Source organism: Ascaphus truei, chromosome 7 (assembly GCF_040206685.1).
Source record: "Ascaphus truei isolate aAscTru1 chromosome 7, aAscTru1.hap1, whole genome shotgun sequence".
Taxonomy (NCBI): Eukaryota; Metazoa; Chordata; class Amphibia; order Anura; family Ascaphidae; genus Ascaphus; species Ascaphus truei.
In genome coordinates, this window is record NC_134489.1 from 46,502,192 (window position 1) to 46,526,075 (window position 23,884).

General features: G+C 43.0%; 1 protein-coding gene across 4 annotated transcripts in view; it reads right to left on the minus strand.

Moving 5' to 3' along the window:
* SAMD4B (sterile alpha motif domain containing 4B) overlaps positions 1-23,235 on the minus strand; it is a 46,246-nt gene extending 23,011 nt beyond the window's left edge. For 2 of the 4 annotated variants that reach the window (XR_012802631.1, XM_075608233.1), the window contains exons 1-7: positions 23,092-23,226; positions 20,825-21,265; positions 11,620-12,093; positions 9,662-9,901; positions 4,111-4,220; positions 3,062-3,148; positions 668-965 (exon numbers count right to left, since the gene is read on the minus strand). Coding sequence is in view for 3 of the 4 variants with exons in the window: in XM_075608233.1 (XP_075464348.1) it covers positions 668-965; positions 3,062-3,148; positions 4,111-4,220; positions 9,662-9,901; positions 11,620-12,093; positions 20,825-21,020 (1,405 nt within the window). In the remaining variant the exon portion in view is untranslated. Of the gene's footprint in view, positions 1-667; positions 966-3,061; positions 3,149-4,110; positions 4,221-9,661; positions 9,902-11,619; positions 12,094-20,824; positions 21,266-23,091 lie in introns of all 4 variants that reach the window. The other 2 variants (XM_075608235.1, XM_075608234.1) reach the window with 2 other exon arrangements.
* Positions 23,236-23,884: the final 649 nt, after the last annotated feature.

Genomic DNA, 23,884 nt, shown 5'->3' on the forward strand with positions numbered 1-23,884 from the left:
AGGCAAAGGTTGTAAGGACCCAACAAGCTTTTGTTTACAATGGAAATGTAAAATATATTATATATGATTATACTGTAGCGCCGACGAGTATTCTAAAACAAATCTGGGGCTATCACCAACAAGACCCAGGTACATGCTGGGTACATGCTGCAACATTTCAGTGACATTTCTGCAGACAGACTAATGGCCCATCTAACAGCGGAGGTCCCTGACAGTCCCATTCAAACTGAATAGGACTACCAGGGACCCCTGCTGTGTTAACCCGATGGGCCATTAGTCTCTGCAGAAATGTCACTGAAATGTTTGCAGCATGTACCTGGCTCTTGTTGGTGATAGCCCCAGATTTTCCAAGGCAAGTTTTAGAATACTCGTCGGCGCACCTGTATAAATATATAAAACATTTTCTTTTTTTTTTTTTTAAAGGCGTCTGCTGTTTTTTGTTTATTTTCATCCTAGAGGGGGTAAACCCTTAAAGGGTGATTGCATCTTTCTTGGAAACGTGATTACACAGAACAGTGGTTTATTTTTTGGTCACTATGGGGGACTGCCTATTTAACGCCTTCAGTGCCAGAGGCCTGCAACGCATCTCAAAAAAAATCTAACAACATACAGAGCAATATGTTTGCAGGCTCCTCTGGGTTTAATATGAAGCTTGGGGCTCCCTCACCTTTCCCCAGGACTCTGGTGAGCTGCCCGGGAATGTCTCCTTCCGCTATGGGTGGCACGGCCGTCTCTACGTCAGAGGAGGGGGTGCTCTGTTGCTGGAAGCAGTCGGCAGACATGCCAGCTGGAGGTTTTTTCTCATCTGAGCCTTTGCCCGCTGGGTCCTGGCTGGACAGTTGTGGGGGAGGTGGGTTGGTGCCTGTGCTCTCAGTCTGATTGGGGCGATAGTACTTGATGGGCGTGATAACGATTTGCTGCAGCTCCTGCAGGGCGTTGCGCACGTTGCCTCCCTCCAAGATGTCCTAGACCGGGAAATCAGAAATATTATTGGGGTTGGGGCACTGAGAAAAGAGGAGAGAGGCCTTACTGCGCGAACAGAGGCCCGAGCGGCACAAAAATTACCCTTTATATGACATTGTCAGCATACACTGTAGTAAAATACAGGTACTCTAGTCTAGACTAATGCTTTAAGTACATCTACGACACTAAATGCTGAAAGCAGGAAGTAGATATGCAGACAAGTTTAAATGCAGTGATACCACTGTGCAGGAGATTGTGGACACTCAGGGGTTAACCCGGATGCCCTGCAAAGGGTTTTTTAAACACTAAGCACTGTGTTAATATCAGGCATTATATACCCGGGGAGGGGAGCCTATTGTATGGGCAGGTTATGTATATTTTTGGGTGTATTAGCAACGTGTTTATTCTGTGCCCATTGTTGGGCAACCAGGGAGAGGTTCTGCTCCGACAGCATGGCACCTGGATACCTGAACTGGCTTGATGCGGCAAAGAAGGGGCCATGTCGGCACTCACTGGATTGGCCAGATTCAAATCTCACCCCATCCCATGACACTTTCCCATGACAGGCTTTCTGATGTAGCCATGCCCCCCCCCCTCATCTGAGCCATGCCCCGCCCTTTTTAGCCACCCACTTCGCTCCTGATTGGTGGAGAGTTTAAAGGGATGCGCTTGATTGGCTGAGGTCACCCCTTCCACAATTTTGAATGGGACTGGGGAGGCTATACCTGCCTGCCCAATCAGGAGTCTCAGGATTTCAGCAGACGTTCTTGTGGAGACCCGGTGCAGGGGTCTGATGTGCTCGGTGGAGCTACGTACTCAGGAGCGAGTAGAACTCTTGGGGGGAATGTTCAGTGTAGTGCGCCTGCGGTCTGTGTGTAGTCTCCGCTGGAGTGTATTGTCACATCCGGACCCACGTGAGTGTTGCGGGACGGTTTCAGACACCAGAGACCACCCACGGAGGGCTTCTATTTTTCACAGACTTAATTTCCTTAGTAGTCGACGACCTGGAGCACTATTCGGAGGCCTCCACTGGGACGTTCTTGGGGTTTGTTTCAGTTTGGAACATCCAGCTTCGGCAGGAGGCAGGCCCCACAACGGGCTAGGTAACCAGGAGGCTGCTAGCCACTTCAAGGGGAACAGTTGCCAAAGAACTTCTGGACTGAAACTTAGGCTCAGCTTGTGCAACTCACATGGAATAACAGAGCCCAGGATCGTTAAGCTTTGGGTGCATACTGGAAGGAAGTGATTAGCCCATTTTTGTGAATATTTGCCTGTTCATATTTTATCTGTACTGGGATGTTGAATAAACCGGTTGCTGTAACCAGCGAATAACTTAAAAGTGTATTAGCTCTCTGTGTCTGGCTAGTTGTGATCTATGTTTCAGGGAAGCCCATATGGGGATATAGTAGGGTTGAGCTTACCATACAGGCTCTGGCGACAGCAGACATTAACTAGTCTGGGTATAGATCAGGGATCTCTGGCAGTGAGGTACCCCGTGACGTGACACCCTGTATACTGTTCTCAATCTTTATTGGCAATTAACATGAATCCCTACTGTGGATATATTACAGTACAATATTAAAGCACCTGAGGCAGCTTCACACAGTGCTAGAATCACCGCAAGGCAGCATCTTCTCTTCTCCTGCCAAGTTACTGTGTGAAAGTCACTTCATACCTTTAAAACCCACCGCATGGGCCTGCATGGTGAGAACTGCACATATCTCGTTAACATGCAAACACTGCACAGAGATCAAACACGAAGACGACACCAGCCTAGGACAATCAGATTGTCTGATGGCGTCAGCAACTAAATAAATAGTAAGAAACACATCTTGGGATTTGCAAAGCATTGTGCCGCAAAAGAATGTTCTAATCCTGCATTGAAAGGGGGATGAAAAGTATAGCGCAGAACGTCTCAAGCATTGTTAGGTCACTTCATTAAGGGAAGCACACATGACCATCATGTACCTCATTTATAACCAATCACAAGTTCTAGTATCAAACGTTAGATGGCTGATGACCTCAAAAGCTCCATTTGGGTCACAAGTTGCCCATCACTGACTAATATTATGACAGTAATTGAGTGCAAGTCTGTTACCTTCTCCAGTGACTTGAGGACACTCTGTCTCTCTCTTAGCTTCTGTATACTCAGGGCAATCTTATGCCTGGCTCCTTTGGTGACGTTCTGGCAGACCAAGAGAGGGAGAGGAGGCAGGAAGTTTACTTAAAAAAAAGTCTCACACTTAAAATATTTATAGCCAACTACTTATCACTGCCCTGAAGGGCTTGAAGTCTGTGTTTGCTTACAAGAATGCTGCTACTGCAATACATCCTCTGCTATCTCACCTTTACAGTCCATCCCCCATGTTAAGCAGACAGCATTATATTTCGTTATCTTCTGGGGTCACTTTATACAGATATTCCAAAATAGACACAGGTAAGTAAACGATAATTCATCATATGTAACAGGCATTCAATTCGAGAATTTAAATGGATAATTTATACCACTTATCAGTGCAAAGGACTATATTAGCACCATTAAAACATTAATTAAATCTGCACGGAAACTCCGTGATATGTTTTCTTAATCTATTCTTTGTTCCAAATATAATATAGGATTTGGTAATTGTAAACAAAAAATTGTTACATTGGGTGAATAAGTAAGCACCCATTAAAAAAAAGAAAAAGGTTAAGCTTTAAACACATTGAGCTTTGTTTTGTTTTGGTCAATTAAAATGTGTGAGTGCAATTTTCTAATAGGGTTTCTAATGAGCTCATTGTGTGTTCTGAGATGTTGCACATCTTGTTAGTCTCCAGCAGTGTGTTGTCCCCTTTGCCAGTGAAAGGCTTAACAATCTTGAAGGTGTGTGTGTGTGTGTGTGTGTTGAGTGTGTTGAGTGTGTTGAGTGTGTTGAGTGTGTGTGTGTGTGTGTGTGTGTTGAGTGTGTGTGTGTGTGTGTGTGTGTGTGTGTGTGTGTGTGTGTGTGTGTTACAGGATTTCTAGGGAGAAAACTGAAAAAAGTTCTATAACAAAATGTTGGTGCTTTGGAGGGTCACAAGCCTTAAGAGCCTCAACAGGACCTGTAAGTATTTTTTATTTCATACACCAATTCCTTAGAAAAATCTGAAGGACACATGACATCTCACCTGTGACTCCAGGTGATGCTCCGTCAGTGTCATCATCTCCTCATAGCTCATTTGAGAGAAGAGGGAGGCGTACTTATGCAGCCGTAAGCTCTTCAGCCAGGTGGGGACATCTGGGGAGAGAAGAGATTATTGGAGATAAGGAAAAAGTAGAGGTATTAAACAAATTCCTTGCCTCTGTGTTTACCAGGGAAGAATCAATTTTAATTGTAGTGCCGCAGGAGGAAGCCACAACCTCTATATTAATTAACAATTGGTTAACTGAGTTACAAGTTCATAGGCGGCTTGATAAAATTCAAGTAAATAAAGCACCAGGCCCCGATGGCACACATCCCAGAGTTCAAGGAAGTTCAGTAATAGCCAAACCATTATATTTAATATTCAAGGACTCAATTTCCACAGGCTCAGTACCCAAGATTGGTGTAAAGCAGATGTGGTGTCTATATTTAAAAAGGGAGCTTGAGGACAACTGGGAAATTACAGACTTGTAAGCCTGACTTCAATAGTGGGGAAGCTACTTGAAGGTTTAATACGGGATAATATTCGGGAATACCTAATGGAAAACAAAATTTATTAGTAATAGTCAGAATGGATTTATGAAGGATAGATCAGACCAAACTAACCTTATTTGTTTCTTTCAGGAGGTAAGTAGGAATTTAGACCAGGGTAATGCATTTTATGTGGTCTACTTCGATTTTGCAAAGGCTTTTGATACGGTTCCACACAAGAGGTTGGTGTACAAAATAAAGCAAATTGGACTCAGTAATAATATCTGCACTTGGATTGAAAACTGGTTGAAGGATAGGCAACAGAAGGTTGTCATAAATGGAAGTTTTTCAGGTCTCGAGTGGAGTACCTCAGGGATCGGTACTGAGAACCCTGCTTTTTAACTTGTTTATTAATGACCTTGAGGTTGGCATCGAGAGCAATGTCTCCATCTTTGCTGATGATACTAAATTGTGTACGGTAGTAGAATCAGAGCAGGATGTAATTTCTCTCCAGAAGGACTTGGAGAGACTGGAAACTTGAGCAAGTAAATGCAGATTAGGTTTAATACAGATTAATGTAAGGTTATGTATTTGGCAAGCAAGAATAAACAGGTGACTTACAAATGAAATGGGGATAAATTAGGGGAGTCCTTGATGGAGAAGGATTTAGGAGTGCTTGTAGACAGCAGGCTTAGCAATAGTGCCCAAAGTCATGCAATAGCTGCAAAGGCAAACAAGATCTTATCTTGCATTAAACGGGCAATGGATGGAAGGGAAGTAAACATAATTATGCCCCTTTACAAAGCATTAGTAAGACCACACCTTGAATACGGAGTACCATTTTGGGCCCCACTCCTTAGAAAATACATTATGAAACTAGAGTGCAGAAAAGAGTCACGAAATTAATAAAGGGGATGGACAATCTAACTTATGAGGAGAGGCCAGCTAAATTAAATTTATTTACATTAGAAAAAAGGCATCTATTAAAAAAAGTTAAAAAAAAGACCTGCAGACCTGGAGCAAACACCAAATATCATGGTTTGGAAGAATTGCATCTGTCAAAATGAATATTCTTTCAAAACTTCTGCCTCTTCCAGACTCTCCCGATAATGGTTCCCCTATCTTTGTTAAAAAAAAATATACAAAATCAAATTGGCCAAGAGTAGCAAGATTGGTTATGTTGACCCCGAGAATTAGCGGGGGCATTGGTGTTCCAGACATTGTTAAATACCATCATGCAGCCCAAGTGAAACAAATAGTGATGTGGAATAGTGACCCCACTACTTGTTGTTGGTTAACGATAGAATCCTCCTATGCAAGCCGTCTCCCTCTCGACAGATTTATGGTCCCAGTGATGGGGTGAAATGATGGAGGATGGAATGGGACTAGGACCTATGAGGTGTACGTGGAAGATATGGATCAAAAATAACATTCATCTAGATATCCTTCTTGTTTAACCCCAATATTTGACAATCTGGTTTTTCCACCGCAAAATTAAAAGACAAATATCAAATCAGCAAATGATTTGATAATGGAAGAGAAGATTCTATCATATCAGGAGCTCAAAAAGAAATACCAAATGCTAGATCTGCAACCTGTTACCTGCAGATTACACATTTTCTATCCACAATCTCACAAAAAGTATTTTTTTCTAAATTAACAAAATGTGAAAAAAATAGTACACAAGACACATATTAAAGAGGATTGATGTCGGGGATATACACAGAACTAACATCGTCAACAAAGATCAAAGAACATAATTATAAGTTGAAATGGACAGCAGACCTTAATATAGAAATAGACAAAGATGATTCGGAGGAGATTTGGGAATCAGCCGCTAAAAACATCAATTTGTACAACAATAAAGGAGAACACATACAAAATTCTATATCACTGGTACTTAACCCCAGATAGGCTGAGCCATATATTCCCAGGTACCACGGACCTTTGTTGGAGAGGATGTGACCTGAGAGAAGATATACTGTATGGTGGACTTGTCCACAGATCCAGAAATTCTGGATTATGGTTCAGGATATGATCCAAGAGACCACGGAATTGAGAGTACTGTTGGATCCAATGAACTTCTTGCTGGCTAAACCAATAGATATCTTTCAGACTCAAACGAGAAAACGAATCTCCTTAATCCTAACTGCAGCACGCTGCTCTATAGCTACATCTTGGAAAAAAATAAAATGACCCATTTTAACGTACAGTAATCAAAAGGATAAACGAAAATTGGTTAATGGAGAAATTATCAGTTGAACTTAACCAAAAAATGGATCAATTCTATAAAATATGGGAATTATGGCCACATAACTAAGAAAGAAAAAAAACCGAGAAGAGATGAATTGAGTATTTAGAAATATCATTATAAAAGTGAAATATTATATCATTTGAGACATGGAGGGTTGGAATTTCCTCCCTCTTCTCCATCCAAAATCTGTTTATAACAAATACGACCAGCCACATCACCCCTCCATACTTCATTCTCTCCTTTCCTCCCCCCAATTCATTCACTTTTTCATACTTCCTCCCCCTTCTCCTCCTCTATCTCTTCTCTCAATCTATCCTCTTCAATCTATAGATACAGATATATAATTTAAAAAAAAAAAAGGGGGGGGGGGTGTTTGTATTAATCGAGTGTTAAGTATTTAAGGTTATACATTCACTACTATAGGTAGTGAAACATTTTTCTGTTATATATACTTTGTATAATAATTTCTGTTTATATATATTTTATCACGATACTGTAATAGAAATATATATGTTTATGATATTCTTTTAAATAAAATGATAGGAAAAAAAAAAAGGAGGCGTCTAAGTGGGGATATGATAACTATATACAAATATATTCAGGGACAGTACAAGGAGCTTTCAAAAGAACTATTTATTATCCCACGGACAGTACAAAGGCGGGTCATCCATTAAGGTTGGAGGAAAGGAGATTTTCACCAGCAACAAAGGAAAGGGTTCTTTACAGTAAGGGCAGTTAAAATGGGGAATTCATTACCCACTGAGACTGTGATGGCAGATACAATAGATTTTTTTCAAAAAAAGTTTGGACATCTTTTTAGAAAAGAAAGGTAAACAGGGATCTACCAAATAAGTAAACACGAGAAGGACGTTGATCCAGGGAGTAATCTGATTGCCAATTCTTGGAGTCAGGAAGGAATGTATTTTCCCCTTTATGAGATATCATTGGATAAGTATAGATATAGGATAAAGTATCTGTTGTCTAAATTTAGCATAGGCTGAACTTGATGGTGGCAGAATAGAAGAGGTAGTAGACTCTGTTGATCAGTCCTCCCTCCGTATGAAGATATCACTCAGGACGATGTGTATGTGTTATAACATAGAAGTGGAACGAGAAACCAAACATAGTGCAAGCCAGTACGATGAAAACTTGATCTAATCCAACACACGGAAATACACTTACATTTTAAAAACAGATACGGGCACATAATAAAAAGCGAGTGCTGCTCTCTGGCTCTCACCATCTCCTTCACTCGGGTCTCAGCTGTCGCGTCACTTCCGGTTTGTGGCGCGCTTTCAGTCTTTGTGCAAGAGGATCCTGGATGCAGCAGGTAATGTGCAGGTGAGGTCAGCAGGCTAATGGCAGTGACTCTACACGTTTCGCATAGATTGCTTCATCAGAGCGAAGGAGGGGGTGAGAGTCCGAGAGCAGCACTCGCTGCTTCATACTGAGGAAGGACTGATCAACAGAGTTTACAACCTCTTCTATTCTGCCACTGTTTTGGAGATGCCTTTTATTATTTAAAAGAATGTGAGTTCTGAATTCAAAGATCTCTCCAGCACATATATATCACAGTTGCATATACATTGTTACACTATATTGCATTTTTAATTTTTTCACATACACATCGTTGTGCTCCCCTATTGTCCCCAACTGAGCAAGGCCTGCAGCAAAGCTTAAACATATTGGAAACTATCGTAACTTGTGGGGCCTAACAATAACCAAAAGAAAGACAAAGACCAAAATAATGGTTTTCCAGAAACCCCCAGAATACAAGCCAACCAGTTCTGCATGAATGGGGAGATCATTGAACAAACAACCAAATACATATACTTGGGTATTACCTAAGGAAACTTCACCCAAGCCATGAAATGTCTACAATGAAAGCATTATGTTATAAATTCCAAGTTCCAAGGCATGAATACCCCCTGAAACTATCGCTAAAGTCGACTGCATTATTAAACCAATACAGTACTGATATAATGGCAGCGAAGTCTGGGGCCCCTGCCAGAACCAAGATTACACCAAGAGGGGTGCTAGTCCAACAGAAAGCATGCAAACAAGTACTGAAGATCCACAGAAATGCCCTTAACTATTAGAGAAGATATAAATATTAAAAGGAATTCAGATAGGAGATATAAAATATCTCTTTTTGCAGATTATATAATATTGTCGTTATCTAATCCATTTATCTCCATACCTAATCTTCAATATCAACTAAACAAATTTGGAAAAGTTTCTGGATATAAAATCAATAATGACAAGTCAGAAGCTTTAAATTTACATTTGACAATACCTGAGATGTCACATTTACAAATACATTTTAAATATAAATGGAATTCCAAACATATTAAATATTTAGGAATATAGTAAAATCATATCAAGATTTATACAAAAGCAACTATCCACCCCTATTTGAAAAAATTAAAGCAGATCTTCAAAGATGGAATAGCTTCCAGATATCTTGGATAGGCAGAATTGCCTCAGTAAAAATTAATATTTTGCCAAAACTATTATATTTTTTCAAGACAATCCCATTAAAAGTCCCATTAATTAAACTTAAAAATATCCAAAATAGAATTTTCCAATTTATTTGGAAAGAAAAAAAGACCAGGAGTGGCAAGGTCGGTAATGTTAGCTCACAGGGGAGGCAGGGGCGTGAGAGTGAGAGAGAGACGGGGTGCCAGACCTGCTCTGGCATCTATGATCTTTGGCTTGAGCACCTTGAGATGTTGTTTCTGTGAATTATTCCGTGTAGAGAGCAGCATCTGTATTAAGAGTTTGTGCAGTCTGTGTTCTCCATACTACCCACCTTTCATGCCACTCCCATCCTCATGAAATGTATTACGCCCAGAGTTCAGCTCCTCTGTCTGCTCGCTGCCCGATGATGCGATGCTGCTCTGCGGGGAGAGCGGAGCATGGTCGGGGGTGAGGAAGACTGATCGCCCTCCGGCGTCGTCCGCCCCCATCCAGTCACCGGGGTTCTGTTGGCTCGTGGGGATAAGAGACATTGAGCGTTTCAGGGGGCTGGGGTGCATTTGGCAGGAAAGAACTGCAAGACAGAGAAGACAAGTGGGGTGTTTAAGGGATGGGGTGCTGCGACATCTATAACAGGCCCTCGCCTATCACACAGAGTGTAATTTGATATTTTAGTCAGGAAACTGAGGCAATTACACATTTGAGATGGAAAGCCATCCCACTACAGCTCAACGTAGAGGATGAAGCAGGAACCAGACAGCTATGAGATTAGTGAGTGAGTAGCTCTCATCACCCATTAATAAGCAGCCAGAATAACCTCAAACCAACAATTTTTGCTTATTATCTCGCAGCAAGGCTCAGCCTGGGGAGCTAAAGGGAGAAGAATTCTAAACATCCCTCCAGCCTGTTCAGTGATGTTAAAGGCAATGACTCCCCAAAACAAGGCACAAGAAAGCAAAACATCCAGCACACAGATTTATTTCCTCAGCACTCACGCTACAGGCACAGAATCATTAGGCAGCAAAAAGAACATCTGCTATATTTTTTTTTTAAATGAACTGATAAAAATACCTGAAGTTCTGCATCATAACAAGGAAGCTAAGAGTCACTTTGCATTACATTAGCAGTGAAAGGTTTACATTAGGATGTGTTTTGTTTACGACTTTATATAAAGTTTAAAGATGTGGCTCAGCTTATAGTTGTTTTTTCTTTTTATTTGTGTGGGAAGCAGGGGCTCTCCGGAGCAGAACCATGTCAATTTCAGCTAAGGCGATCCCTTGGTTCCTGAGTCACTTACCTCCAAAGGTGCCGTCGGTACCATCACCTGCTGAGGGAACAAAATGGAGTTGTAAATCTCCCGTGGCATGAGGGCCAATAGGAAGCAGTGATGTCCTCCATCGTGGCTTCCTTTTGGCCGGTGTGCCGCTGTAGATTTAAGAACCAAGAGGTACCGGCATCACCTATGGAGGAAAGTATTTTGGGAAGCATGGGGTCGCTGTGCCAGAATGAACACGGTTCAGCTCCGGAGACGACAGCTTCCCACCTGTGCTGAAAAGGGGTGGGGGGTGGGCATTAGATTTGTAACACTCCTTTAAAAGAACAAGCAGTAAATAAAGATCTGCTAACCTCTGATTTGATCTGAGGGGTATAAGAAATAATGACTAAATCGCTGATCATGTGCAAACACTTCCATGCAGTGTCTCATACATGATCCAAAAACTATTTTCGAATTAAAATATTAAACTTATTCTTGGCATTTTTATTTGCATAGTTGTGTAAATGCCAAGGTGCAAAGCTGCACCTTACATTTAGGAAAATCATGGGACAAAAAACAAACAAAAAAGAGTTGTAAGTTTCAATATAGTTTTGACTTTACAGAGTTATATAGAGCATGGAGCAAAGTTGATTTCCTATTTCCCAAATAAGTAAATTCATCTCAACACGCCTTTGCCGTCAGAGAAAAGGTTGACACAGTGACCACCATGTGGACCTCACTGATCAAATCCCTATTCAGCGGTAAGAAAATATGATACATTACAGGTATGTGTGGCAGATCAGCATGTGTTTCCAGAGTATCCTATTGGAGGTTTGTAATATTTTTTTAGAACATAGAAATTGATGGCAGGTGAGAACGGTATGGCCAATCTAGTCTGCCCATTTTCGTATCTGGCAGAACAGTGAAGCTCACTCCCTTGCTCGCCCATTCCATGGGTAACAGATTACGATGCCAGCGTAGTGCTACGCCCTCCCTGGCACCCTTTAATGTAGATACCAGGTTGTCATCCTCCCTACCTGTGCTGCCCCCGACACTGTGAATTGCTGATGGCACAGAGCTGGAAGAATGGAAGGGCATGAGTCCATTTTCTCTGAGAGGCTTTTCCTGCCAGCCATGCAACGCTTCCCCCATCCCGGGTTCAGCTGGGCTCTGCCACTCGTCTGAACCCCGACGTGTGAGAGTGGTGGTGCCATCGGACCTCCCGTGTCGGCCAAAGCCTGTAGACAGCCGCTCCTCCAGGTGGTTGAGCCATAGCGCTAGCGAGTTGCGGTCATCAAGTGTGGTGGCCGGATGGATAAGGGCATAGGACAGCAGCTGCCGGCTCTCTTCAATGAAAGAGTTGCTCTCTGTGGTGTAAGCAAGCACCTTCTGCAGCAGCTTCATGTACTCTGACTTGGCCTCTGTGTTCCGGGGCTGCAGCAGCGGCAGGTGAGAGAGGAGTAGGGAGATCACCTTCTCCTTTGATTCCTGGTGCCATTGGCTGATGAGAGCTGGAGAGAGAAAGAGAGAGAAAGAGAGAGAAAGAGAGAGAGAATCACTGGTTACTTTGGGACACCGCTGGGCACTAAAACAATGACAGAGTTGCAAGCAACAATAAAACTGATTGAAAAATGAAATACTGCTAAATATTACACGTACTATTGTATTTACAATTATTGAGCTATCACAATGACAGCGCTTGGACATGTAATTAAATTTCCATTACTCAGTATTTTTAATGTGATGCAAAATATTTCAGCAATCAGTACACCAAAAATCCAATAAAATCTCTTCCCTGAAGACCACTCCAGGTTAGACTGAAACATCAGGAGCCTGGGTGAGAAAAGTTTCCTAAGCGCTAAAAGGTATCATTTTAACTCCGTGTGTGTTATTTTCTGCACACTAACAATTATTTATAAAATATTTTACCAGGAAGTAATACATTGAGAGTTGCCTCTCGTTTTCAAGTATGTCCTGGGCATAGAGTTAAGATGACAAACAATACATGGTTACAAATACAGTTACATAAGTGAACAGGCTATACATTATATACAAGACTTAGCATGCACAGTTAGAGATAATATATATTATAGGCGCATGTAACAGTTACAGACCAGATTAAAATGTGAGACAGCTTTAGTTTTGAAATAACAAACTGGGGGTGGCTGTGAGAGTCTCCGGTAGATTGTTCCAGTTTTGGGGTGCACGGTGAGAGAAGGAGGAACGGCCGGATACTTTGCTAAACCTTGGGACCATGAACAGTCTTTGGAGTCAGATCTCAGATGATAAGTGCTGCGTGTGGTAGGGGTGAGGAGCTTGTTCAGATAGACGGGTAGCTTGCCCAGGAAGTATTTGAAGGCAAGACAGAAGAGATGAACTTTGCGCCTAGACTCAAGTGATGACCAAGCTAGTTCTTTGAGCATTTTGCAGTGATGTGTGTTGTAGTTGCATTGGAGAACAAAATGGCAGATTGAATTGTAGAGGGTATCAAGTTTGCTAAAGTGGGTTTGGGGTGCCGAGCCGTATACTAGGTCTCCATAATCGATAATAGGCATTAGCATCTGCTGTGCGATACGCTTTCTGACCAGCAGACTTAGGGACGATTTGTTCCTGTAAAGTACACCTACTGTAGTTTGGCATAGGTTTTGGATGTCAGGGTATCAATGTGCACCGAATGTTTAATGGGACTCAAACCATATACCCAAGTATTTAAAACTAGTAAACAGGAGTTAGGGTGCTATTAGCATTGGTTCTGATCTGGAGCTCAGTCATTGGAAGCTTTAAAAATATAGCCTTGGTCCCAAATACCATTGTTACAGTCTTGTCAGTGTTTAGAAACAGTTTGTTTTGGGAAATCCAATTTTCAAGTCTCAAAAAGTCAGATTGATGTATTCAAGGTCGGAGAGGCTAATGCTGTGTGTGTATAAAATTACGTCATCTGCATACATGTTTATTGAAGCTCCCTTACAAGCTGTAGGAAGATCATTGATGAACACTGAAGAGTAGGGGTCCCAGAACAGAGCCTTGCGGGACACCATAGGTGATATCCAAGGGGTTGAAGTTAGAGGCCAAGATGGACACATGTTGGGATCTACCTGATAGGTAGGAATGAAACCAGTTTAAAGCATGCTTCCCTATTCCAGAGCACTGGAGTTTGTTAAGCAGGATAGCATGATCAACAGTATCAAAAGCCTTTGCAAAATCTAGGAATATTGCACCAGTGAGTTTTCCTAGTTCCAATCAACACTGTATCTCATTGCAAACTTTTAGGAGAGTAGTTACTGTGGAGTGTTTGGGGTGAAAGCCAGATTGGAATTGGCTAGGGAAATTTGTCTTGGTATAGAAATCGCTTTATTGGGAGTGAACACATTTTCCCATGACTTTGGATAGTATTGGGAGAAGAGAGATTGGCTTGTAGTTTGACAGAGTGTTTTTGTCCCCACTTTTGGAGATTTGGGCAACTCTGGCAGTTTTCCAGGTCTTAGGGATATGGCCTACAGCCAGAATAGAGTTGATTATGGAAGCAATTGGCAATGGCTGGGGCACCAAGTCTTAGGAACTTGGATTGCAGTAAGGCTTTGTCTATAGTGCCGCCGACGGCGAAACAATGGGTGACATCACCCGTCGCCACCAGCGAAAGTTATGTTTCGCCGGTCGGCCGCATCGCGGGATTCCCGCAATTTGATTTGTTCAAGGGCCGTCACGTGACGCGACGGGCCTTGAAAAATCAAATTTTGCCGGCGGCGGGTTTTTGCGACGGTGGCGGCGCTCCATCGCTTGTCACCGTCGCGTGCACTATAAGCGCACGCGGCGGCGGCAATGCTTTTGTTCTGGGTCGAATTCGCATCGCCATCACTATAAGCACGGCCTCAGTCAGGTCCACATTGGCTGCTTAGTTTTAGTTTGAGGAGCGCTTGTGTAATCTCCTCTCTGGATACTGGGATAAATTGAAAATTGTGAGCAGTGTTGGGAGAGGGTGGAGCTAAAGGGGTATTCTCAGAATGAGATTCATGCTTGTGGTTTGGGTTGCGTTTTGCTAATAAGTTAGTAGCAAACCCCACAAAGTAATCATTGAATGCATTTGCAATGTTAGTGGGATATGTCAGAGTAATATCCTCCTTAGTGATATTACATGGTTGTTGATTGTTAGAAGGCAGGAATATATTGTTGATAACCTTCCATGGCACTAACCAGTCGATATGCTTTTACACTGAATATATATTGCCCTCTGCTAGTTAGTGAAAGGGGAATAAAACATGGTACATTCCGGACGTACAGTAGGATGATCCGTGGGAACTGCGCCCCCTCCCACCCCCCATTAAATTTACAGACAGCCAATTACAAATGTATATGAGTATACATGCACATTGAATACACACGTTCTCTTTGTCTCGTTAATACGACTGTTAAGTATGTCTTGATAATTATATTTTCGCTCTGCTTCACTCAAATTATTACACACGCTACACTGTCTCTATGGATTTGATTCTCCCAGTCAACAGATTCCGGTCAATAATTAAACAGGAGCAAGGCAATGCTGATGTCTAAAAGACAAACAGATTGTTTGCTGTTTCGGCTTTTATGTCATGCTGGAACGTTTTGCTGTTATGTGCTGTCCACAGCTGAGAAATGTAAAACAAGCAAGAAAATTCTGCTTGTGAAACCAGCAGGGGTTATCAGACTGGGTCACAGTGAACGGTGCCAACAGTACAGAGTGAGTTGCCTGTGGCAGGGAGCTTTCCCTGAAGGCTGGTTATTAAATTAAAAAAAAAAAAAACCTTGCAGAGGAGTAAAACCATCAATAGCACAGGAGGAGTTCAATGTATGTACCAAGGTTTGTGTCCATCAAGATGGAGTAGATACCGCAGGTAAGTGATGGGCACCGATTGCGCCACACTTAATATTCAAGTGCAAGCTTCGAGCAAATTTACTTGTCACAGAGAAGTGTGAATTGGTTGTAGATTGAGATACCTTTTCAAAAAACGAGATGGTTCTTAGGTAAAGCGGTTGTACACATGATTACATCTCTCTCATATCGTTGTGCGCTGTGTGCTCATAAGTACACGGGAAGAAGAGACCTGTGAGGTGGGCAAAGCTCTGCTCACATGGAGACCTTTGGTGTTTGTAAAGCTCTGCATACAGTTACATCCGCAAGATCTCTTGCTGGCCCATTCATTTGTAAAATGGGAGGTGGCTACACACAGCCAGCACACAAAATCCAATGCACCAAGAATGATACTGGCAGCCAGCACATAAAATCTAATATGGCGTCACCTGTTCTACCATCAGGATCTGTATCTGGACAATAAACAAAATCATTAACTAAGCTTGTAACAGTTATACAGTACTTAAACATAAATGCAGCCGCATCTAGAATGGAATCCTGATCTTACATTTCCTGTGCTTTGGCCTGAGCCGCAGCATGCAAAGGCGAGAATGACCTAAGCTGTCCTTTCCACCGCTTCCATAATTACAGGTAGATTTGCGCTAGAAATAAAAACAGAGCTGACCTCACCACTAAACTACACTTGTCTGGCAGGGCAAGGGATTCTCCGCAATGATCAAATCACTTCCAGGATACAGAGTTAGCCTGGAAAACCCCAACGGACTTTATATCAAATTAACAAAGCTTTTGCATGCAGTCCCCTGGATTTTTAATAAGATGCAGCCCTGGCACCCATAGGCATAGATCCAATTAATGAACAACAATGTTCAATTACAGTGTGTATACCAATTATTTCTAACACAAAATTGTGTGACTGCAAACTGCTGTATTTTGCTGATTATGTGTCATTTGCTTTATTGAAAAATACATTCCTTTGGCTAAGAAATTGAGTGTTAATCAGAGATGCTGCCTGGACAGTGTGGGGTTCACTTTCTAGATGAGGAACAGTTAACCAGGCCATGAAGCTGCTTCACTCACTTGCTGGAAAGCTACCTCTATCGAATGGGGATCTATTCTCCCTCTAAAGAAGTTGAGGCGTAAAATTGCTTCACTGTGACTCCTGAAATGACTAGGTCAGCTACAACCAGATGCTATGGGGTTTAACACACTCCCTCATGCACATACCATGCTATTTTTATCCCAGGAAATTGAAGCTGTGGAGAAGACAGTGAGAAAGAGGCCCCCAGTCAACAGTGAGCAGGTTAACGCAATTAATGCCACACTGACTGCTATTCATGTGAATACCGTACATGATTAAATGTGTTACCATGCTTATTCCCTTACTTAACAGGGGGTTTGGGTGAGAAAACAGATCCAGTCATTTGCTTTTCATTGAACATACCGAAACTATAGATGCAGAAGCAAATGGTGCCAAAGCCCATTTACAGTTACAAGCCCACACAGTGCTGCAAGTCACCAAAACATAGGGAAAGAGGGAAAAAGAAGAAGAAGAACAAAACAAGTTCTGAAAAGGATATAATGAAATACAGTAGGGGCTTAACATGGCTTTATAAAGAATAGACAAAAAGGAACCACACTGAACTCATGCATAACAGTCCCTATACATGTGTAGTACTCTAGGTCAGGGGTGCGCAGCAGTTGCAGAGGCCCCGCGCTCTTCCCGGGAGATGGCGCAAGGCCTCTACAACTTCACTTAAGCTGCGGCCAGGCAGAAAGCGGGCGCGCTGGCGCGCTGTGCTCGGCGATTAGTGGCAGGCTAGGTGCGCGCTCATCTGGGGGCGCGGCTACGACGTCACGGAGCTGGTTTGCTCTCATTGCGCGAACCGCTCACGTGACACGCGGCAAAATCAAATTTGCTTGCTCTGCAAGCATTTAAGCGCCGAGTAGTCGCAGGCACTTGCTCACGCTGGCCACACACATTGCCTCAATGTGTCTCATTGCGCCCAGCATGAGCACGTTGCACACTCAGCACCACCCTGGCCCAGGCCTTACCTTATCTTCAGCGACACATCGCCATGGCAGAGCAATCCAAGCCGTTTTTTTTTTTTAAATACAGGTTTGAAGCAGGGGGTCACTGGAACTGAAGCGCATTAAGCTCAGCTCCAGGGAACCCCCGATTCCAGAGATACCGACCCCTGAAGTACCTCTCTGGCACCGCTCTGACGTTTAAAGCCCTTGTCAAGTGGGCCAATAGGAAGCCACACCGGATTACGTCACGGCTTCCTATTGGCCTGCAGGGTCCGGGAGCTTTGGAAATCAGCCATATTGTGAACCCTGGAGTAGCTACCGGCACCCTCTACGAAGTATTAACAGAAGCAGGGGGTCCTCGGGAGTGAAATGAGTGGGGTTCAGCTCCGGAGAGCCCCTGCATCAATCCTGTATTTTAAAAAAAACAAACAAACAAAACAAACACGGCTTGGATTGCCTCTAACACGTCACAAAGTGTCAGATTATTACATGTTGTACACGGCAAAGGGTTATAATATTGCATTTTCAAAGCAGAAAACTGTTAACTAGAGACAGCCAGTATGGTCATACTTATCTTATGCAAGAGTGTATAGAGATACTTATTATCATTCTAACGTTCGGATGGTTTGTTTGAAAAGGGGAAATCGTTCTTTCAATTAAAAAATAGGATCTTCTACTAGTTGAACGAACACTATGGTCGCCCTTTGTCTGTTATATTTCTTCCGTTCAGCAAGACTCCAACAGTTGTGCTATCATTTTCGCATGCTGCGTGTATCTTGTATCTGCCCGGGCTGTGAGATCTAATCTCTGTCTGAATGCTCTAAGGCTGCGTCCATAGAGGGGGGAGCCGCGCTCCTCCGCGTTGACGCTGAGGCTCGTCTGCGCAATCAGGAGCGATTGCATGAACTAGCAGACGAGCCAGTGTGCGCAATCGGGAGGCGGGGCACTGCCGTCACTCGGCCAATAGCCCGCGAAGCGCCGACGTCACGGCGCCGTTGACGCTGCTTCGCTCTGATTGGAGGTTTTCAGCCGACATCGCGCTCAGAAACAGGTTCTGCTGTTGGCTGAAAATCCCTGCGCCTCAGCACGCCTGCGGACGCTCGCGGGAGCCCCCTCTCAAGACATCCTCATTGAGGATGACGGGGCTCATCGCGGAGCGTCCGCACGGCTCAGCGCTGACTGTCCTTCTATGGACTCGGCCTAAGCTGCAGTGAAGATGCAGCTCTTCTCACACATTGAAAGTAATAAGAGGTGTAGAACTTCAGCCCCACAAGTATGTGCAAGGCAGATCTTATGACAAGTGGACATTAGAAAAATGAAGATATCATGCAGCCTGACACAGGACTGTTGTACACAGCTAGTGCGCGTCTCCAATGGAATAAAAAAATAAAAACGCTGCAGAGGGACAGTCTGTAGTAGGGAAAAGAAAAAAAACAAAAACGCAATCTGCTTAAACTCCTAATTTTAAGCGCCATTTAGAAGTCACAATAAACATTTAGGTTAATCACATACACAAAGGCATTACATCTCCAAAAGATGGAAAATTAATAATCCCAAGCAGGTATGCAAAGTGTGGCAGCCTAATAATGAAAGGTAATCATCACTGTGGAAAGGAAAAACATATTTAAACATCAAGCAGAGGGACACTAATGCATCAAAATTGCGGCGGTAAACGGTACCAGTAAAGGATGCAACACAAATCAACAATGGTGTTTAAGGCTTAAACTGCAGCTGAAAGTCTAACATTAAGAAACCTATCAGTTCCAAAAGCTCCATAACATTACATAATTTTCCACTCTCGCAAGCTGTGCACAATACTTCCCGTCTTAATCCTGGGGCCTTCAAGCGCTGTACGGAGGAAAGGCTCTTACTCCTGCTGACACATGTGGAGTGAAGTCATGTCATCGCTGCCAGATACAAGCATGTGTCACTTTGCTCTTCAGCAGTCTGATTTCTGCTGTGTTTGCGTTGCCCTCCTCCCTTCAAGAGGGCTAACAGCACTTTACAAACACACATCAGGTTTAACAAGAGGATCTGAGGAAGGCTTAACTGCAGCAGGGTCTGGTTACAAGGTACCCAGTGACAATGCTACTCAACGAGATACTGCTGGGTTATTTACTTTACCAGTTTTATTTAGGTTCAGGCAACTTCTACTACAGCAAGCAGAGCAAGGTTACAGCGACATATGCAGGGAGCGGGATGTAAAAAACACATTAGAGAGGATGCCCTGTGTGGTCAAACAAAAACATAGATGTGACAGTACCTTTTATAAAACCATTATTACTGTCTCCATCAGGGTATATAGGAATATATCAAATTCTGTTCCTGTAAACATTTTCACATCCAAAAGAGATGGCGTAACAGAACATCAAATTTAAGAAACTTAATTAGGAACCTTCTTACATTTGACAGATTGAAATGAATGCGTTCACATGGAGCTTGATAAAAATACAATGGTATGTGTTTCAATTTCAGACACAGGTGTAAGACATTAACTGATTTCAATGACAGGTCTTAAAAACACATTTTATATAATACAACCTTAGCAACTGTCAAGCAGTGAAGCACGTGCCACTAAATCAACGTGAACTAATTTTATTTTTAGCTTTTTCTAAGGCACTACTAACCAAGAAAACTCTGTACTAGAGCGTGTGTAGGAACGGAGGGAGGACACTCATCCCAAACCTACCGAAAACATAGGGGAACTACGAGGAAGACCAATAAAGGGCGGGAAACACAATCGGAAGCAAAAAAGCTGGCTGCCAGAGTATTCTGTCTGCTATGCTTTGTTTAAAAAGGAAGGTTTTTCATTCCTTTATGAATTAAAGCATCCTGATTTCTTAAAGCGACAGGAAGCTTATACAAGTGTCTTGGGCAGCAGTTCTTGAAAAAGCTCTAATAGCAGAGTAAGCAGAAATAGATAAAGTCCTGGTGGTACACTTTAAACTCTTCAATGGCCGAGTAGCCAGCAAAGTATTGTTAGCTGAGGAGCGTGCAATACATTCAGATAAATACGAATATACAAAGCTGTGCAATGTCTTGCAGAGGCCAGAACAAGGAGGTTAACATCTTTGGATTGCGGTTGGTGTCGGTGTTGATCCATTCTGCTAGTGCACAGATAGACATGTTATGAAACATAGAATATTATGGCAGATAAGAACCACTTGGTCCACCTAACCTGCACATTTCCATTCTGCTGTAAAACCTCGAACCCTATTTGATCCTTGGCTTTCTTTCATATTTAGGATATCCTGGTGTTTATCCCAAGCACTTTTGTATTCCCTCACTGTATTAGCCCCTACCACCTTTTGAAGTTACAGACATGGAAGCACTCGGCAGATCAGCGATACAAGAAAAGGGTCACTCACCAGCACTATTGGCCTCTGTTTCAAGGATGTGTATTTCTGTGCAGTCGGCAAGGGAGTGCTCCAAGCAGAGCTGCAGGAAGCGTGCCTGGGTCCGTGTGATCCGCTTTAGGAGGGACAGCAGGGCCACCGTCTGCTCGCACTCGTTCCAGCCCTTGAACCAATCTGAGAGTGTGCTCACCTGATCCCGGAATTTCATGGTGCTGGGGGAAGGATGGGAAAAGTCGAGCCACAAGATTTTGCACCCAGCTGTCAGGGGGCAAGGCAGGATGAAGGAATCCTATCACATGGCGTCTGATCCCTTAAGGTGCCATATAGTGGGGTGGAAAAGGAAAAGGAGAACGAGAGCCGATGTCACATGGGGACAAACTTTTAACTCTGTCTAATGGACATGCGAGATGATAACCTTCTATATATCCCGCCTCACTGCTATTGACAATATACCTATAAAAAAAATAAAAAATATGAAAAAAAAGGCAATTAATACAGTGAATGAAACAGATATACAATGGAGACAAAATGTTTCTCTGCAAAAAATGAAAAAAATATTCCTATGCGCAAAGAATAGACAACTCCATATCCACAGTATTTCTAAGTAAACACAATCAGACCTACATGTTCCTAAAGTGTGATGGTAAAAAAACTTAAACAGACTTTTGTTGTAAACTTCAAGTAACAGAACAACCTGCGGCATAAAATAGTTTTTATTTTAAAGTGCTGACATTATATGCAGCACTGCACAAAGAATTTTGCAGGCACACGCCCCTGCCCTTCTAAACTCACAATCTAAATATTGGTGCCTGGAGTAGGGCACAAGTGAGATTAAAGGAGTTGCCCAAAGTCACAAGAAGAGCTGACAGCAAAATGCAAACTGGGTCACCCAACTCATAAACTGAAAATTTACTGGGATTACTATCTACAATTGACAGATCACGGTCCTAATATTATATACTATATAATAATTTTTCTGTTTGCTGCACATAATCAATCACCTGTTACAGATTACTACCAGATACAGTTTAAAATAAATGTATAGATTTATTTAGTAAACATTAATTAGGATGTACTCTCTTAGTAATGCAAACATGGTGAGTTAATCGCTGGCTAAAAATGGCTGCTAATTCCTTGACCAACTAGTCTATTATAATCTGACATTTACAAAACAGTTACAAATATACATTAAAAGAAAATAGCTTGTTTTTTCTACATTTGGTGTAATTATTATGACTGTGCAGGAGATGTGATGTGAAGCTTCTTACTAAAGGGATCTGTCAAATCATGCAAGGGATCTGTCAAATCATGCAAGGCATCACTGTGCACTATTTACACAATGTAAAATGAGCATGCCGACTTTTTATATACTAAGAAAACACACTGGACACTTTGCCTTACAGCAGGAGTTGGGTTATCATTTTACAAGTCTCTATTGGTACCTGATGAAGCCCATGCAGTGCAGGTTACTATGGAAACTCAGTTGTTGGTTACCATAGGAACACTGAATCCAGAGTTTAGAATTCTGCCCACTAACCCCCAGCACTGTCCTGCTCCCTCCCATGGGATGCCAATGCTCACCCTTCCCTATATGCTGAAAGCACCCTGTTGGGGCCACTCCCTGCTTGCTAGGACACCACTTTTACAGCCCACGGTATTGCTAAGGCACTATTTCCTCTTACCCCCCACTTTCTAGGACCACTCTCTTATCACTCCAGAATGACTCCCCTCAAACAGTTGCTTCAGGACTCCTATCCAATCTCAAATTTAGGTCGCTCACACTATATAAAATCAACCCACAACTAGACTGTCATGGTAACGCTATTAATACCCCCTCCCTCCCCCCGTCCTGATTGATAAGAGACCTTCACCCTGACAACTTCCCGCTTACCAAGGCATCCTACTTAGTGAATACCTAGATTCCAAGGACTCCTCAATCCTTACACGGTCAATTACACTTTTCTCCATACACCCTGGTTGCCAAGGACCCCTATGGTTGCTAGGGATTCAAATCCCCCTCGCAGGTTGCTAGGGATCCACATGGTTGGTAAGGACACCATTTAGACTCCCCAAGGTTGCTAGAGACCCCATGGTTGTTAAGGACCTCGTTTCAACTCTTTCAGGTTGCTAAGGACCCCACTGGTTGCTAGAGGCCTCTCTCCGGTTGCTAGGCCTCTCTACGCCCTGATCCCCACCCCGGTTCATCACCGGCTCTCCCTGCGGCCCATGCTCCCCAGTGAAGCCTGCGCCGCTCTCCCCTCCCTTCCCGCACAACTCACCGCCCGTGTGCCCGCCTCCTCCGCCCCTCTCCGGCAGCCGCTCTCCCCGGGACAGCCACACAGGCAACCGCGGCCACCGCCGCAAACACGTCGCACGCCACGTCCTACGTGGTTGCGTCACCACGCACGCCACACTGAAAGCTCCTCCCACTGTGGGGAGACAGCAGTGAGAGGGAAAACAAGGACGATGATTGGCTCAGAGCGGAGAGTGACTGACACCAACAGAGGCCAAGCCACCTTCAAGCCACGCCCAAGTTTGGGACGCCCGCTCTGATTGCCTGGGCAGGTGTTAATTGACAGGCGAAGGACAATGCAAAGGGACCTGATCAGGCAGTGTATATAATGGGTAGTAGTCCTTATGAATACCAGCCTGCTCTGGCAATAAACCGATGAATATTAGTATATAAGTATATTACGCTGCTTTATGTAATGTAACTGTATTCTGCATTACACATTACCAGTGTCTCATTTTTTCTTTTAATCTTATATTATTTTGCTTGATTACATGCCCAGAAAAAAAAAGAACCAAGTTACCGAGATCTAAAACGAAAACATTAGAAAACACACTGGGCCATGTTTACTGAGCAGTGTTTTGCCATAACATACCTTCTGGCACTAGAAGACACCTTATGGCTCATTCATTTCGATGGGCAGTGTCTTCCAGCGCCACAAGGTACCTTATTGGCAGAAGATTGCGTAGTAAATATAGCTCATTGTACATTCTTGATTGAGGGCTGTTTTATGATGTTTGGTTGTTTCACAAACTGATGAGCTCTAGGTTAGCTGTTTTTAA